Source organism: Buceros rhinoceros, unplaced genomic scaffold (assembly GCF_000710305.1).
Source record: "Buceros rhinoceros silvestris isolate BGI_N320 unplaced genomic scaffold, ASM71030v1 scaffold13656, whole genome shotgun sequence".
NCBI classification, from domain to species: Eukaryota; Metazoa; Chordata; class Aves; order Bucerotiformes; family Bucerotidae; genus Buceros; species Buceros rhinoceros.
The window spans coordinates 23,530-41,980 of NW_010415928.1; the positions used below are offsets into that span (position 1 = coordinate 23,530).

General features: G+C 48.0%; 1 protein-coding gene across 1 annotated transcript in view; it reads left to right on the forward strand.

The window, feature by feature from the left end:
* The window catches only part of LOC104494733 (exocyst complex component 4), a gene marked incomplete at its 5' end in the record, with an annotated part of 71,949 nt that overhangs the window by 5,255 nt on the left and 48,243 nt on the right, over positions 1-18,451 (forward strand). The window contains 2 exons of the mRNA XM_010137601.1: positions 2,329-2,484; positions 13,051-13,229. Coding sequence (XP_010135903.1) covers positions 2,329-2,484; positions 13,051-13,229 — 335 coding nt within the window. The remainder of the gene's footprint in view (positions 1-2,328; positions 2,485-13,050; positions 13,230-18,451) is intronic.

Below are 18,451 nucleotides of genomic sequence, written 5' to 3' on the forward strand. Positions count from 1 at the left end.
CTTTTACTTTAGTCATTTAGATCTGGAGAGGACAAAGCACTGGTGAATATATCCAATGGAACAGTTGTCTCGCCTTGGCAGAGGAATGGCCAGATACCATCAAATTCAGCTTCTCCATCTCAGATGTCAGAGATTCTGGTGGAGCTTACTTTTTTTTTCCTTCGGTTTTCATCGGGGTGAAGAAAAGAGCCCTTTTTTCATAGGTGGAAAACCACCAAGTTCCTAACAGCAGCAGAAGGCCAAATTGCAATTTTGATGACGAGGTCTTCTGTGGCTGGAAACAAAATCCGTTCTTTCAGCTGTGGCAGATTGAACATGAAATTTAAAGAGAAGGAAAATGGGTATGTAAGTGCAAGTGACATTGCTTTTCACACAGGGTGCGTGCTTGCTGGGCAGAGCTTGTTGCCTTGGCGGTAGGTGGAGGGAGCGATAGGTTGCTCCTTGCTGGTGAGAAGAGAAGTAACCTGCTCTGTTTCGAGATGGATCGGTGTTGGTTCCTATCTCGATGCCTGCTTCACTGTTCTCCTTTCCAAAACATACTCAGTGTGTTGTTACTTTTATTTCTATTTATTGACCAAAACATATCTTCCAGGAGACGTAAAATGAGACCAGTTAATCCACAATAAACTCCTTAGAAATGTGCAGGGTCTTTAATGAGGTCTTGCGGGACCCTTCCCAAAATCACCACCTGAATGCTAGTGACCTCTGAGCACCTCTTTGCCCCGTGCAATGTCCTAGCTTGGATCCAGAAGGGTGCAGCTGAGTAAACAGCTCTGCAAGGTCCGCACCGAGCTGACCGGGGCTGAGCCAGCACAGGCGCGTCCATACCGCAGCATCCAGCAATCCCCGTTCTTGGTTGACAGATCCGGTGGTGGATCTCCGCATCTTTTTGATGCACAGGTTGTCGATCTGTGCTGGAGAAGCCATTTTTTCTGGGGGACAGTAACAGTAGAAGGTCTGTCAGGCATTTACACTTTTGCAACCCCTCGCGTTGTAGGACACGGCAAACACATTGTTTCTAGGTGTGAGCAAGAGGTGGTGGGTGTTTGACAGGAAACACAGGTCCGAGAGGTTTTTCTGTGGTTTTGCATAGTAGAAGGTGATCGGTCTCTGCACACAAGGGAGATCTTGCTTCTGTTGTCAACCTGCAGCTAAGCCTCTCCCTAGAAACAAGCCCTCTGAGACCTTCTCTCTTCACACGCGTCCTTTCTCGAGTCACACTGTGCTGGTGGTTTGCTGGGTTTGCCGTGTTCCCGTTACAGAGGCCAGGGAAAAAAAAAGCTTTTGCTTTTGCTCTAAGTGATGTGGACAGGAAGCGTTTCTTCTCGGGCTGGAGAAGCAGTCCAACAAGTCACCATGCAATGACCCTGAAGAAGAAGTGTCTTCCAGGTGCTCACCAGAGAAGGAAATCACTGATGGAATCTAGAAGGAAATGCCTGCATCCGTAACTCCTGCTTGCCTTTTCCAAGAGATAGAAGAACACCTCCCAGATCCTTGCTGTCTGCTGAAGAACCCAAGGACGGGAGAGGACTTTCCGCGCTCTCGTCACGGTGCGCCAGTGAAGTAGCAAACATTGACAAGGATTATGCCGATGGTTGCTCATGTGCAATCCCAACACAGAAATTACGCAGCTAACGGACTCCTCCAGATACAGCATCCTGTTTGTGTCCTGCAGTTACCAGTGAGGAATTCAGATTAGTGACACTGGCAAAAATATTAGAGAGGGGAAGTCTTCATAATTGGAATATTGCTGTGGTCTTTGATTCAGTTTCACACATACAGACGATTTAGCTGAAATCTCTATTATTAGAGGTTTTGGATGGTTGGAGAGAAGATCTTGGACCCTCATTTCCTTTCATTGCTTCAGACACCAGCTGGTGTGCGGTGAGCTGGTGGCTTCCACCCAGGTCTTCCTGGGCAGGTTTCCATGTCGCAGTCACAACACAATCAGCAGCGGCTGGTGAGCTCGATTGAGATTGCAGGGAACAAATGAGCCACAGCGAAACGGCCTTCTCTCTCCTGTAGCACAAAACAACCTCCTCCGGTTGTGTAAATGGTTGCAAGCTGAATGATTTCAAGGGTGGGGACAATATGGACGTTTTTCCCTTAAAAGATTCAAAGTGCATCAAGAGTTGTGAGTTCAAGAGAATTTTATACCCTGTCCACCAGTGTTGTCTGTACGAGCGCTTTGTTGAACCTCGCTTTGGACCCTGTCCCAAACACTTATTGTGCCTTTGTGTGAGACAAATATTTTAATGAATTTGTGCTGAGCTGTGTGAAAAGGACGATTTCCTTCACGCTAACGTGATTGTTGCTGCCTTCCCCCAGGACCATCGTGCAGTCGGATGAAAAGCTGGTGATCAGCGCGTCCTGGGCTAAAGATGACGATATTAGCAGGCTCCTGAAATCTCTGCCTAACTGGAGCAACATGGCTCAGCCCAAGCAACTGAGACCCAAGAGAGAGGAGGAGGAAGACTTCATAAGGTACAGTATTTTGTGAAGTTGTAGAAGGGTTTCAGGGAGAGCAGCAACAATGGTAAAACCTGCTGCAAACAAAGTAATTCTTTGTGTTTGCATAGCTGTTGCGTCCACAGGTGTGAGAAGAGGTTGAGATGTTCCTCAAGTGGGGTAATGAAGCTTGAGTCCACGTGCCTTTACACTGCGTGATTTTAAAGCCAGGCATCAGCTTTGCTGAGCTGAGAACGTCCTGTGCGTTGCCTGGGTTTGGTTCTGTTGATGGTATTGAGAAATCATGAAGGAAATTATCTGTTTGGGAGATGTTTCTGGGCTTTGCTTATCAGTCATGTGATGGATTGGTAGATAAACCATCCTGAAGCTATTTATCCTTCAAGAGGAAGAAGAAAGCAGAGCTGCCTCTCACATGCAACAAGGACAGGAGAAAGGGAGGACGTAGCTGAGGAAGTTCCTGCCCTGGCTGCTCCTCTCCGCTCGCTTGGTTGCTCTAACACGGCTACTTGAAGAGTTGTGCTTGTGACCCGAGTCAGGAAAGCGATTGGCATTGGGGAGGGGGAAAAGGGTGATTTTCAATTCCGGCAGACCCTTGTGCCGGCTGGTGATGCTACTCTCACCACCCATGCAATGAAGAGAGCAGCAGTCTGTGACCTGATGGAGGGGCCGGCTGGTGGAGCTGGGCAGGAGTTCCCAAAAGCGGTGTTGTCACCTAGCTGTCCTCCATCTGAGCCATGACCTGGTGGGGTTTCCTCTCCGTCCCAACCCCAGGAGCTGTGGAATGAACAATAGTAGTACCTCCAGAGGAGGTTCACAGACAGCTGCTGTGCCCAAACCACATTGTTTCTACTTCTCCAGGCACAGCGTAAGCAGGCAGATTGCCTTTCCCTGCACACGGGAAACGGCTCTAAGCCTCTGAATCGGTGACACATCCTGGAGAAACAGGTCCTCTCTGTGGTCCCAGTGAGTCAGAAAGCTTGTCTGCACATTCCCATCACTATTCATCACTTCCTTGATCGGCATTTGGCTGTAAAACTGTAGGAGTCAGCAAAGCTGTTGAAAATTCCGAGTCTAATTTGCCCAGATTGCCATTTTACGTGTTCACTGAAAGGAAGCACAGTAACGCGGAGGTGATGCAGCCTAGAGAGAGGAACCACAAAGAGTGTAAAATATGTCTAGTCGCAGAACCGTTTGCTCATGCTGCCGTGGGGGTAATCAGCTTTGCCAGTCTTTTAAAAAATCTCCAGTGCTGCTGGAAGAGGGAGGACGCAGAGCCCTCGAGGGCTTTGTGCAGTCCCTGAGCTTTCTGAGACTCATCGATTCAGTCCTAGCCTCCATCTTTGCCCTCACATTTATCCTTTGTTTCTTGGCCCAGAAAGGTGCCGGGATGCCCTCCTGGCTCTTCCTGTGATTGCTGAACCATCAGCGTGGGACACCAGAGCTCCCATGGATGCAGCGCTGGGTGCTAAACTCAGCTGGGGCTGAGTTTAACTTGCTGGTATAAATTCCTGCATCTGATGGCCAAGCTCAATCCGGTGCTAGCAGTGCCATTTTGATCCTAATATGCAATTTATGCCAGTATTGTAATTTTTCTATACCTTAATTGAAGTGTTTGATGAATTTGTATCAGAGTGGAAAGCTGATTAGGTCACCTACGATGAGTTCACTGGGAAAAGCTCCTGTACATGTCTTTTTCTAGCCTAGACATTAGGACAAAGATGTTTTCTCAGTATCTGTTTGCACAGAGCATCATGTGCATCATGTGCGTGAAGCCTCAGCTCCCCAGAGTGCCGTGTGAATGCTCCTGTAGCATTAATTTAAATGATTATAACTGATCGGGGCCAGGTTTAGCCATTGATGGTAGGAGACGTGACTTAAACTTCTTCAAGGATCTGTGCATGGTTGTATAGATCTCTCCTGAAAGCTTCAAAATAACATCGATTGCTGGTCCAGTTTTTTGTCAACTGCTTTCCATTTAAGCAGACTTTTTTCAGGCTTTCTCCTAATGCAAAGGAACATGATTTCTTTGCTGCTGTTGCTTCTTTCTCCTCTTTTCGACACTACTGGTGAATTGGGAGTAATTCCACTATAGCCATCACTGCCTGAACGCTGCAGTGGAGCCAAAGGGAAATGGGTCCCGGCGATACCTTGGTTATTGGGTCATGTGACCTCACGAGTCTGGCAGACCTCATTGCATTCTCACTTTAAACATCCAAGATACTGAAAACCTTGATGTAAAGATACCCACCTGTGTTCACAGACCCCGCTCCTCAACTAGCAGGGACAGGACCAAGCATCCTGTCCTGGAAAGGAAGGTTTAAGCTTGATGTAACAGGGGAGCTGGTTCTTTTTGGACGTAAACCAAGGCTCACAGCAGCGCTTGAAGTTCTCGGCAGCATCCCTGTATGAATGCTGCTAGATTACGTATGTCCTGGAAGGTGACCACCAGCTTTTGTGCTGTAGCAGGGAGAGACACGGGTGCACCATTTTTCCTTCCCTCCCCAGGCTTCCCATAACTCATTTGTTTAATTAAAAAGGAGAATCCAAACGCAATGTCTTTGCAAAATAAAACCTCACACGTATCTGTGTTGACAGTGATTGATTTTGTTGTCCTAACCCGCCACTCTCTCTTTTGCGAGGGGATGTCAGAAGGCAGGGTAAGATACTAGCAGAATCTCCCCATTAATATTCCGGTGTGGTTGGCCAGACAAAGGGACCTGATTGAGCATTTTATAGTAGCTCAGAACTCGGCAAGGGGAGGAAGGAAGGGAAAGTCATGCCTCGCTCTGTATAATTAGTTTTTAAAGCTCTGAAGGCTATTTGGCACTGGGGCGAGTGTGAAATACGCTGCCCTTATCGCTTTATAAAGGTTAGCCTTCAGTTCATTACTGAATCAGATATGTTGGTGATAAAACCCAAAGATGTATCATTTCCGGGTTTGCCTGCGATGAGGAAAAACAGAGTAGAAAGAGCTTTGGCCACGGTTGTACTTGAGTTACAGCAGGAGCTCTTGGGGTTTGGTGCAGCTCTGCAGCAAGGGGCAAGGGCACCTGGGGGAAAGCACGTCTTTGGGGTGCTGAGGAAGGTGTGCTGGCAATTCACGGGGCAACACGTTTGCCTGGAAACACCACGTTGGTCTGAAGATCACACCACAACGCAGATTATTCTGGTTGCAGAGCTGAGACACCAGACTTGAGTTAGGAGGAGGATGGTGATTTTCCTCTCACCTTTTGACTCCAGCAAGCTCCCAAACACTGAACTTGGGATCAAATTCTTGGGCTGAAGTTAATGAAGCAACAAAAGATCGCGTCCCAGCATCTCCATGTCCTACATGACTTTTTCTTTCACTGCTTTGATTTTTTTAGTGAGGATGGGTAAAAATGTAGGTAAGTTGTAAGGAAGGAATTCTTCAGTGTGAGGGTGGTGAGACACTGGCGCAGGTTGCCCAGAGAAGTTGTGGATGCCCCATCCCTGGAAGCATTCCATGGACGAGGCTTTGAGCAACCTGGTGGAAGGTGTCCCTGCCCATGGCAGGAGATGGAACTAGGTGGTCTTTAAGCTGCCTCCCAACCCAAACTGTGCTATGATTCTTTGATTCTATAATCCTGACTGCAGAGTGCTCCAGCTGCCTGCAGCTTCCTCCCCTGCATCTCCTGTTCGCTTGAGGATGCTCGTCCTCACTTGCTTTGTGCCAAAAGGATGGAACCTGTGCAACAGCAGATCCATCACCACATCGACCCAAATGGCGTTGGTCAGGACAGGTACACTATCCCCTCGGCTTATTCGCATCTCATCTCTTCCCTTGCTTTTGTTGATGCTGATCCTCTGTTTTTGCAGTCTGGAAGTGGAGCCTGTGTGCAGACGTGGTTCGCTTTGGAAACATGTCACTGTTGGACAAGACCTAATAAAATTAGCCCTGGGAGCAAGCCCCAGAGTTACAGTGGTCTGAGGCGTGGTTTTGCACCACAGTGAGTTAGAAAGGGTTCCATGAGCTCTTGCCCTGATGGTGCTTGAGGGCAGTAAACTCTGGAGGTAGGTCCACAGCTCCTAGGACTGGTCACAGCTTGAATACTTCAGCTGTTTCCAAAGGGATCAGTGTGCTATAACGTTCAGGTTGTGCCAATAAACAGTCTGGGCAGGCCTGGGAAGCAGAATTGAGAATGAGCTGGGGCTCATTCAAATCCTTCCCTTGGTGCAGAGGGAGAGCCACGATGGCAGAAGCGTGGAGTGCGGGTCCTACCTTGGCGTAGGCTGGTATTCTCTCGTTCCGCCTCTCCGGGCAGCCGGAAGGCACTGCCCGAGGGGTTCATCAAAAGCTCAATCTCAGGTTGTTCCTCTGCTGTCTGGTGGGTGGGTTTTGTGGTGTTGAGTTTGGAGCTTTCTGTTATTTTTATTCTCTTCTTCTGTCATAGTGTTTCTCCTGCCGCCTGGTCCTTTTCTGAAGCCTTGACCTCTTATGGAAGGCTTTTCCCTTTCTCTCACTCCTAGCTCTCCCTCCCACTGTCAGTTGTAGCTTTTCTGTCTCTCTTCCCTTGTTTCTTTCTTTCTCAAGAATAGAAGATCTCCCTCTCCAGTTTCTGAGGCTCTATTTACTATATTCACAATATCGTAAAGGGTGGCAGGGTGGTTTAGGAAGATTGGCAGCAGACTGTAGACCTTCTTCCCCTCTGCTGGGACTATGACTCTGAGCGTAGCGGAGGTGTGAGTCATTTCCATTTGATGACAGTCTGCTCCTTTCTACGAAAAGGGTTTGTACATCTCTTTTTTGGGTCCTACGGGAAAATGTGCCTCATCACGAGCACCGAGGATATGAGCTCGTATTGCTATCAAGAGTCTCATCTGAGAGGTGTTACACTGAGTGAGCACCTGGTTCTTCGCAGGGCACCTCTGTACCCGAGAAGTTTCCTTCTGCCTTTGCTTGTCTTGTGAAGGCAAAGGAGGGTGTCGGCTGGATTTGGGGTTTTTTTGAGTATTACCTGTATTCTGAACCTGAATCCAAGGAGGATGTCCCAGCTTCAGATCCATTAATCCTACAAAACGAGCGCAGCAATGTCCAGATCTCCCAGCGTACTTTTTGGGGGTAATGTTTGTGCCCCTGAACTGTGTGGTGGGGATGGAGGGAAAAGGCAGAGGAGAAACGTGGAGATTCAGCTTCTCCACAGAGGTTTAATAACAGCTGCTGCTTTAACAAGCTTGTATATTGCTAAATCACATCATTAGAGCAACACAATATACTCCGAGACGCTTCCTTGTCCGCTGTGATAAATCGTATAATATAAACTTAACAAGACCAGAATATTCAAATAAATTTAAGCGAGAAGATGGCGTGTGATGTTACAGCTTAAAATTGTCAATTAGCGACGTCTGCTTTCTGACAGTGTTGCGACCTCTCAGCAGAGACTGGGAGCTGCTGGGGAGCGCTGGCACCGATTGTGCCAGTCCCTCATAGAGATGCAGAAATTGTTGTCAAGGCTTCGCAAATCCCAGTGAACCTCAAATCTGGGTCGTTTTTAGGATGGGCTAGATCTGCAGTCCTTCAAAGCCGGACACCTTGCGTTGGTGGGGTGAATTCCTGTCTGCTGAGGAGCCTTTGAGGGAGCTTTTCATCAGGACCACGATGCTGTTTGGATGTGCTGCGGAAAGCGTCCTCATGTGCTGAATTTTTAAAATACCTTCAGGTGCTGAATCTTTGAGACAAGTGAAACAGCGTCTTCTGTGGGAAGACTGGGCCGGGTTTTATTGTTCTTGCAGCAGCAAATCTTTTCAGAGGGCTTCCCTGTGCAGAAAAAGCCCATGTGGTTTGTTTGGTTTGGTGCTTGCACGATTTCTTTGTGATAGTTGAACAAATTCTGGTGCAAGATGAAGCAACAAACCACCTTTTGTCTCTTTCTAAGTGAGAACCTAATGGGAATTTCATTGAATTAATCTAGGGAAAATCTGTCTGCCTGGGTGGTTTCTATATGCAGTTCCTGAGCGCGGTCTCTGGGCTGACTCTGTGGCTCAAGTGCAGGAATAGGAAACAAATGGGTTATAGGAATTTCTGTAAATATATAGAGAAATCGATGGATCCAAAAGCAGCTGCAAAGGGGCAATGAAACCAATGCAGATGCTGTCACTGTAATCTTCCCGTTCTGATGTGGCTCATGTTCTGAGGCTGGATGTACAACACGCTCTAAGGGTTTTCAGTGCTTTATACGGGTAGCGATCGAGTTGTTCTGTGACAAGCTTTCCACCCTGTCACTGTTTTCAGTCACGTTTCATGGAGGTTCAGTTTAATGTGGTTCTGATAGATCACAGTGAGCAGCGATCCTTGTTTTGCCAGCTCTTCCCAGAGCATCTTTGTCCTGTCCACACTTTAATAGGTGGGTTTAGGGTATTTTTCTGCCCGCTGCAGTTTAAACTCATTTTGTTGCTTCTCTGCAAGCATCCGACGCTCGGCGGAAAGCATCCCTCAGAGTCTGCGGTCGAGAGGGGGTGAGAAGGGACAGGAGGTCCTTGTTGGGTCAGTATGTTCTCTGCGGGGCTCCCTTGGTGTCGTCTCCTCCAGCTCCCTGCAAGCTCCCAGCAAGCTTTTGGCTCGGCCGGGAAGGGGTAATTGCTTGCCAAAGGGGTAATTGACACTAATTTCTTGGCAGAGGGAAGGGAGAGGAGCAGTGAGTGAACATAAAGCTGCTGCCAAGGGTACATCAGAGACCTCCTTCCTCGTTCTGCAGTATCAATGTGGACACTTGGCTGCTTTTCAGCCCCGCTCTGACATGTTCAGAGTGACTTAAATGTAGCTCAGGTCATCTTGATTTATCGCACATCCTCTTCCCTGGCCTTTCTTCCCTCGCGTAAGTGTTTCCCATGCTGAAATACGGATGAGGGGAAGCCTCGTGTGTTGTCATCAGTCCCTCTGTTTCCAGGCAGCTTGGCTCAATAGGTTGTTTAATTTATTAAACACCTCATCCCTTAAAAACATCACCATTACTCTCAGGTGCTGGAGGAGAGGAGGGGGAAGCCAGTCTGCCTGCAGAAGACTTCTTTGAGGAACCAGGGCACCAGCCTCTCCCATCCCTGCTGTTTCCATGCCAAGGATGCACTTTGCACCCTATAGAGTATCCACGAGACCAGAGCGGATGTAAACCTGATGCATTGCTGGTTGCTGTGTTTGAAAAGGAAAATAAATAGAGAAATCAAGATGGTCTTACGAAGGGAAGCAAGTTGAGGTGTTTAGTTAATCCGAGGATTAAGCCTGTGCAGTCGGCCAGCTCTGACAATGTGGGGATTTAGGAGCAAACCCTACTGTGGTGCACACAAACCCCATGGGAATTTGAGACTAAAGGGCAGTGGGGTGGCGTGGCACCAGCATCAGGGACCGGGGTAAGGAAGAATGACCTCCCCCAGGAGCCAGCTGGACAGTGGAGGAGGGCACTCGAGTCTGCTTTCTTCGCAGCGTAGCTGACCTGCAGTATGAATCTCTGTCTCGAGCATGGGTATATGGACAGCTGAAGAGATTGCGGGAGCCTTGAACGTTGCCTTTTGTTGCAGTTCTGGAAAACACTCTGTTAGGAACAACTTGGTTATGAGGGTTTCTCGCTTTCTAAAATCTGTCATCTCCATGGCTGGAAATTCCCATCTTTGGGTGCTCACCACAAGTTACAGGATCTTTTGTTGGTCTCAGAAGCTTTGGCACAATCCAAAGCAAACTCCACGGGTCAGGCAGGATGGGAATTGAATTTTCAAAACCATGGTAATACCATCACTGACCCATCAAAACCTCGTAAATTAAACGCAGAAGGTGGCTGCAGATCTCTTTGTGCGTGCCGGCTCTGGTTTGGATACAAATGCGACGAGTATTGGCTGGGAAACTGTGTGGGAATCAAAGGTCTGAAGATGCTGTTTTAATGCAGTGTCCAAAAGAGCAGAGTGAAGGCTGGATATTCTGTTTATCTGGGGGTTTACATCCTTCCCGTTAAGTGTTCAGCCTTGCAGATTTTATGAAGACAAAGGAAGGCGTGTAGTGAATATTATTGCAGGCAGGCACCAGAACGCTGGCGAAGGTTTGCTTCAGGGAGATGTTTGCTAACAGCAGGTTTAAACAGAAATTACAGCAGTCCACCAGAACTCCTCAAAGTTATCTTCTGAAAGGGAGTTCCTTGCTGCAGGTTGTCACTGTTAAAGGTGTCGGTTTGTGCCCCAGAGCGGATTGGCGTTTCTGCAGTCAAGGTTGTGTTTTAAAGGAAACAGTTAAAGGTATTTGCTGCCCTTTTGATACAAACTTCTGTTGTTTTAGAGCGCGTGGCAGAATCGCATTGATCCCAACACCAGTTCAGAGCACAGCCTCCCGTAAACGACCTTATTTGTATTCCTCCCACGAGCAAACATGGGAAATACACCACGCTTTGTATTCTATAGGTTTTTCGCAGGCTCGCTGCAAGCACTGTATTATTCATGCCCAGGCCATCCTTCCAGAGCGGAGCCAAAACTGTTTCTCCTTGCGTGTGGGAAGGCAGAAGAGTTGTCCCTGCCATAAAACTGAATTTTTAATCACGGTTGTGGGCAGCGGTGCAGTAGTGACTCCTCACTTAACAGCTCTCAAGTTGCGGTTCCCAGAAAAGTGCTTCTTCTACGGCAGTTTGTATTGGAGAGCTGAGTTAACGAAAGTAGAAGTGCAGCAAATGTTCATTTCTCACTTTTCCGAGTGATTGATGGCGACCGCCGGTGGGGTTTGAGAGTCGGAGTCAACAGGAGTGGTTTGGTTGGGGGGGAAAAGCCGTATCGATGAAACCTCCTCTGCTCCACAGGAACAGAGGAGGGTGTCTGGGTGTCTGTAGGTGGGCAGAGCTAAGTGAGGTGCTTCACGTTTGCTGTAGAAGACACTAACTCGGTTTACTTCAAAGAATGACCTTGCTTTACCAAACAAGGTTCAACCGTGCCCTTCAAAAGACCCTTTGGACTTTGGATGAGTCTCTCATCTGTCCTCACTCCCCAAAGCTTTGTAACCTCCTATGACTAAGAAATGCCTGGTCAGGGAGGCTTGTTAAGGGCTTTCCCAAAGTTCAGAAAGGATTTAACATCTTTCCAATAGCCAGAACGGATCAAAATTAACCCCATCTGGCAGAGAGGAGGAACAGCTGAGTTACCACTGCCACAGTCCAGTGGAGCTGGAGATGGTCCCGTGTCACTCCTCAGACACAGCCCACAGAGGAGGATTCCTCCTGAACCATAGTATGCGGGATACAGCCTAAGGCAACGTGATTTTTATTGTCAAGCGGAAGAAAATCCTCAAAGAGATTTTTTTAATGAAGGCTATTTTTATTTCTTGCCTTTAATGAATTCAATTGAGCAATTTAAAACCATTTCGGGGTTCTTTCTTTTTTTTTTTTCTTCTCAAGTGACAGTGAAGACCCACAAATCTGGGGAGAAGCTGGCAATAAAACTGCTTAGATAGTGTATAAACCCCCACTGATGGGATTATTTTGCTGCAGCTCGTTGCAGCTATTATGCTCAGCAGCATGATTCCTCATTGTAAGTTCATAAAAGAGCTAATGACAGGAAGTGGAGACTCACAAAGTCGAATGCAAGTGGAATGCAAATTCATAACAAAAAGAGCAACTAATGATGGGAAGAGAGTACTGAGGACCACGGGAAATGTGCCGTCGCTTAGAGTCTTTCAATGAAATGCACTTGGTTTCAGGCAGGAGCTGCTGTAATTAGATGTAAGAACCGTGTCCTGATTTTCTCCATCCTAATGGTGCACAAAAAGTTGTGCCGGAGTGTCCTCCGCTGCCTGCGAAAGCAATGAGAATGTTTCTCATGCAAATACTTCTGGGGCATGATCAAATGTGCTCTGTGTGGAGACATGGCTTAGGGACCCTGGCAGCGCAGGGGGAATGGCTGGACTCGATGATCTTGAAGGTCTCTGCCAACAGGTGATTCTCAGTGTGGGGAAAGCTAAACCCGAATGTCAAAGATGGGGCGTGACAGTGGAGTGAGCAGCTACACGTCTTGAAGAGCTTTTATCAGCTTTCTGGGTCCTGGTCCTGGTCGTCATTTTTCACCAGGCGCTATCTCTGTGCAAGGGCAAGAATGAACAGATGGATATTCAAAATCATCTGTTTGTCACTTTGTCGTGAAAAGCCATCGGGTTTCAGGGGAGATTTCTTGTGATAGGTGTGGGGGGGGAAAAGTGAAGCAGGGATTGGAAAATCAGGGATGATTAAAAGTTCTGCAGGTGCGTTAGTTGTACGGGAGACGGGGAAATCACCCGCATGCCTCAGCCAGGTGTAAATGCTGGGCAGGGGGGAAGAGGTGTGGGAGTTGATTGGGATGAAGTTTGTAACTATGAAGTGAAATTCAGAGATTGTAAATGAGGGGAGAAGGATAGAAAAAAACCCTCCCTGAACCAGAGTGTCATGAACTGCAGAATATTTTATTCACTGTAATGAGAGCTCAAAATCTCCACCAGACAATGATCTTGAGAACCCCCACTGGAACGGTCCTGCACTGGGTGGTTGGACCTTCTCCATGGTGTAACTGGTGTCTCTCCCTTGCTGTCCTGCGCTGTGTTTCTGAGGGTGCCTTTGGTTTGTGTTTCAGAGCTGCTTTCGGCAAAGAGTCAGAAGTTCTCATTGGCAACCTGGGAGATAAACTCATCCCTCAACAGGAGATCCTGCGGGACGTCAGCGACCTCAAGGCCTTGGCCAACATGCACGAGAGCCTGGAGTGGTTGGCAGGGCGCACCAAGGCAGCCTTCTCCAACCTCTCAGCCACCCAGAGTAAGTAGCCCCCGTGGGAGAACCTTTGTCTTAGAACTGGAAACCCGCGTAAATCTGCGATTTTAGCAGGAGTGGGCATCTTTTGTTCTCGATTTCAAAGCGGGTTTGTGTCAGAGGGAAGCAGAAAGCAAAGCAGCTTCAGCTCTTTCTTCCTAGTGAATGCTGCGGTGTGACATCTGCTCAGGCTGTGGTGGGCACCACGTGAGGGTGCCAGGAGCATCACTTCTAGCGGAAGCTCTAAAGGGTCTTTCAACACTTGAGCTTTTCAGCTGTCCCTGCTAATGACATAGCACAGGAGCAGGTATCAGTGCCGAGACAGGTTTCATCTTCTTTAAAGCACTGCTAGACCGCTGAATATTTAAAAGTATGTGTGTATTATAAATTCAGTAGAGCGATTGAACAGCTCTTAATGAGGAGGGCCCTGACGTGCATGCCACCGGGGCGCTGATGCTCAGCCTGCAAAGGCAGAAGCAACCCGTGGTGAACCGAGGTGCCAGGAGGGCAGAGGCAGGGGAGCCTGGAGACACCACTTCTGCTCCTGGCTGTCAAGGATCACCTGCACTACCTTTGTGAGATTGTTTTGCTTCTCTGTGCTTCAGCTTTTGCTCTGTCCCTTGGGGAATAGTGATTTTTTTCTGTCTGGAAAGTGCTGGAGACGTGATTAGCGTTGCTTCTCTTCCTACCGCTGTCATTGGCACTGTCTGCACAGGGTCACGTTCAGAGGAGGGTTGTGCCCCAGAACTAGAGCTCGGCATAAGCAGAACTCAGCTCTGCTGCTTTCCACCGACACCTTTCCACTGTCATTGACTCGCGAGGAGTCACCTACAGCTCAGCTGACATGGGGTTAAGCTTTTCCTCGGGCCAGGGCTTTGGGTCTCACCTGCCTGCCAAGACATTCCCAGTAGCTGTCCTGTGCCACAGGCTGACCCTGGGGAGGTGGTGGTGCATTTGTTGAAGCCCTTCCTATTGCCCTAGATGCCTGTAATAAAATACCATGTGTTTTACAAATATTGAACATCCCCCGTTGTCTAGGGATTATGTTAAATGCAGCTGCCTCAGGTGCAGAAGGAGGCATCTGCGCTGAGCTGTAGATGAGGAGCAGAGGAGGAGAAAAGCATTGCATAAAAAATCCACACAGCTCGGTGGGATCCCCAAGAGGCGGCAGCAGCCCCATCGCTGGCCCCATGGCAGGTCAGGTTGGCCCTTGGGGCTCTGAGCCCCCTGCTCTGGGGGCAGATGTCCCTGCTCCCTGCAGGGGGCTGAGCTGGAGGAGCTTTGAAAGGTCCCTTCAACCCAAACCAGTCTGTGGTTCTGTGATTCTCTGTTCCCAGGACACATGGGGATGTGGTGAGGCCACAGGGCGTTTCTGCAGTTTGTCATGCAAACGCAGAGCGGTGTCCTGGGGGCAGGTACCCACAGAGGAGCAGGACTGTGGGCAGCCAGACCTTCCGAGCCCTCGTGGGAACTTGGCATTGAAAATCACCTCAGCCTCATTTTCTGGGAAGCAATGGGGGAACTTTGCTGGTGCCAAATAAAAGACATAGTGTTATATGTCCGTTAAAATAATTGTCCCTCCACAGCAGAGCATCTCTGGTTGGCTGTCAGTCCTTCCTATGGCTTTTAACTCTGCTCTAGAGCAGGACCTACAAACTCTTTCCTCCATGTGCGATCGATTTGTTGGGATCCAGAAGGTTAATTAAGATTATACAATCAGCTAAATATTAAAGACCCCAAATGCTACAGGTATTAAATAATATTCCTGTGGCCCATACTCTGAGTTCCCACTACTTGAGTGACAAGGGGAATTGCTGTGCTCTCGCAGGGTGTACTGCCGAAAATGACAAAAAAAAATAAAGGAAAACAAAACCCATCGGAAAATGCTGTCAAAGTTCAGTAGCTAAATATTTATTCACACATCTTTAGTTACTGGGAGTAGTTTTGGGGGCTGAGGAGTTGTGCTCTGACAGTCAAAGTTACGAAAAATAAAAACTTAATTTATAATTTCAGTCCTAGTAGAAATTCCAATTTTTGAATAAATCAATATTTTCCAAACAGGAAAGGGCACAAGCGTGACTTTCAGGCTTCGGAGAGGCCGTTACACACAGCAGTGAATAAACATTAAAGTACAAAGCGTAATATTTCACTTGGCAATGTCCTCCTGACAATAAAAATTCATCTTCCTTTGTAATAACTTCATAGTGGTGCACAAAAATGTCTGTACATAAATGCCTGGAGTTTCTGAACCAAGAGGAAGAACGAGCAGCGTTAGAAAAGGACGGAGGCTGTTGACCTGGTGGTTATAGCCGACACCTGTTGGAGTCCATCTCTTAAATGGAGCATCAGTAGAGCTGCCTGCGATCTGTACGGGAGGAGAGAAGGGACGCCGTGGGGCAGAGGAGGTGGCGTGAGCCAGACGTTATGTACACATCCAGCAAGCTACGGAGATGTACAGGGAGTGCAATGAACAGCAGAGGAGAAATGAGATGAGATGAGATGGCTCTTTCCATCCCACCGGGGCGGGAGAAGAGCAATTCAAATGTGCTTGGACGGAGCTGGGAGGAGGAGGAAACGTTAAACCTCTCTGTTGTTTCAAAGAGTCGCGCAGTGTTAGTGCCGTAACGCTCGGCTGTCACAGGGCGAGTTTGTGCTTTTCTGTCATGGACTGATCATCTGAATTTCTGAGCATCTCATCGCTACAAGCCAGAGCAAGTCAGTGAGCATCAGAGGGAGGAGGGAGGAAGGCAAATAACAGGCTGAAAGTCAGTCTCAGTAGAGGGGGGTTCTGCCGCGCACTGAAGCTCAACCAGTGCAGGTTCAGGTTGTCCTAAGCGCAGCCACTTCAGTCATTTTGCCGTCGGTAACTTTGACTTTAAGACGTGTCCGTGTGAAACCCAAGCAATCCAGTTCAATGCAACTGGGATCCGTGGCTCGCCGTGCACAAGCCAACGGGCCGTCAGTCGCGCGGCTTTGCTCTTTGGTAGCTGACTTTGGGCAGGTCGTCGCTGCTACCTGCCTCTGAGCAACCCTCTCTTCTGCTCTATTTTTTTCCTTGGACTAGATGCTGCATTTGAAGTGTCTATGCTGGAGCAAGAGCATTGGTATCATTAACTGGGAGCAGTGGTGGGGGTTCCTCTTCCGCCCTTACCACACGTTGGGCCAGTGCGTCATGAGAACACACGTCCAGCCCTTTGATCGTTTCTCTTTTCTGTCCCAGCAACGTGAGATTAAATCTTGGTCTCACACACGTTGTCATCAAAGTGATGCGACCGGGACCAGAATTTTTGGTGCAATGCCAGAAACACCATCCTCACCAACAAATCCGTGACACGGTGGTGGTGTCCCTGTACTTCTTCCCTGTCGGAAGTTGGTGGCTTTTCCAGCAAAACCTGCTTGGCTGCGAACGGGCCATTTATAGGCTCTAAGTATTCAGAAGGCACAGGATGGAGCTGGGCAGGTGTGGACATGGTTTGGGAAATCCTCAGAAGGAGACTGCCTGTTGGTGGCTTTTTGGTGAGGCTGTCAGAAGGCTCCTTCCCGGAGATAAAAATTCAATAACCTTTTGCTGTGGATGTGCCACAATTATCGCTCATTTGAAAACAGTCTTGCTAATGGAGTGCTTTATCATGCTGGGCAGTCTCTGCATTCCTCATTATTTAGTGTTTGCTAAGCTGATGGCTCTTCCATAGCTCTTCCCTTATCTGCACTCCTTCAGAATTGGATTTTATATTTTCCGAACCAGTCAGATATGACAAAGTCATTTTCTTCTGCTCTTGTCTTTTGAGGGAATACAAACTTCTTTTTAACAATAACCATTTAAGGATTAAAGTTGCTGGAAGAAGATGAATTAACTGAGGAAGTCGAGTAAATTTTAAATAAATTTTGGATGAAAATGGAAGTAGGGTTTCCTCACCGCTTCCTCTCCTGCTCCTCTGCCTTGTCATATGCAGATAGAACATATCATCCTTTTCCCTCGCCCGAGCTTCAGCCCTCCAAAGCCCTCTGAATATTTTACAAAGAAGGAATTATTATGCGCGTTGAAGGAGCTGGGACAGTCTTTACATTTTTAAGGTGGCTGCATGCTGTGTGCAGGTAGGAAGATGAAAGATTAGCCATTAGCTCACCGAGTTACAGCGACCCTTTTAAATCCCGCCGGCTGTTGGCATCTCGTGATTTCAGATCGTTGTAGTCAGCAGTTAACGACCGACCCCTTAAACAGGGGGTTTGAAATGACTTTTTCTTCGCAGAGCTCACGTAAAACAGGAGCTTCTTTCTCTTCTAGATAGCTTACAGGAGGTGAAGTTTTTGCGTGGGTACCACATGTCCACGTGTGGCGTAGATCAGTAGACACTCTTGCATCCACTCAAAGGTTTGCTCAGTGTATCATGTTCCTTATCATTGTCCTTTCTCATCCTTAACAATGACCATTTTTAACACCTTTTTATCACCTTAATAGTTTTATATAAAAAAAAGGACTCCAACAGTAGTCTCAAGAAAGATGTCTCCTCTCTTGTCATTACCTTCTCCATAAAAAGAAAATCCCTTTAGAAACAGATCCTGAGGCTCAATATTTAGTCCAAGTAGGGACACGCATCAAGGAGCCCCCTGAGAGGAAGTCCTGGATCAGGAAAGTGTTGAAATCAAGGCAGAAATGGGGAAAAAAAAGCACTTGTGTGTTTTTGTTGTGGGCTGTTTGTTCGGGTTTTGTAGCACCCCTGGTCCTGGGTTCGTGCAGCTGGGTGAGCATCTTACTGTCCTGCTCGTACGAGCGCACTTACCCTTTCTCTTGCAGACAGGTTTCACAAGGGTGAGGGACTCAAAACACACTGGTTTTTAAAACCAGAGCTAAACCAATGGTTTCTTTGACAGTTGTGAAGGCTCTTGACTTTCAAACCCAGCTCCTCCCTGTCTCCTAGTGTCCCTCGCAGCAAAGATTCCTTAAAAAGCAAAGATTCAAAGTCTTGTCACAAACCTGGCTTCCAACAGATATTGGGCTGACCCTGTGCCTGACCCCTTGCCTGACCCTGTGAGCTCTCAATGATTTTGCTGATAAAGGTTGGACCAGGTGATCCTTGAGGTCCCTTCCAGCATGGGATTCTGTGAGTCTGATTAATTAAGGACAAATACGAGAACACATTTGGGACTGACCTCGGCAGCTCAACCCTGCCTGCTTACAGGGGAAGGACCCCAGTGTTAGAGGAGATGCATGGGAGACCTTCAGCAGG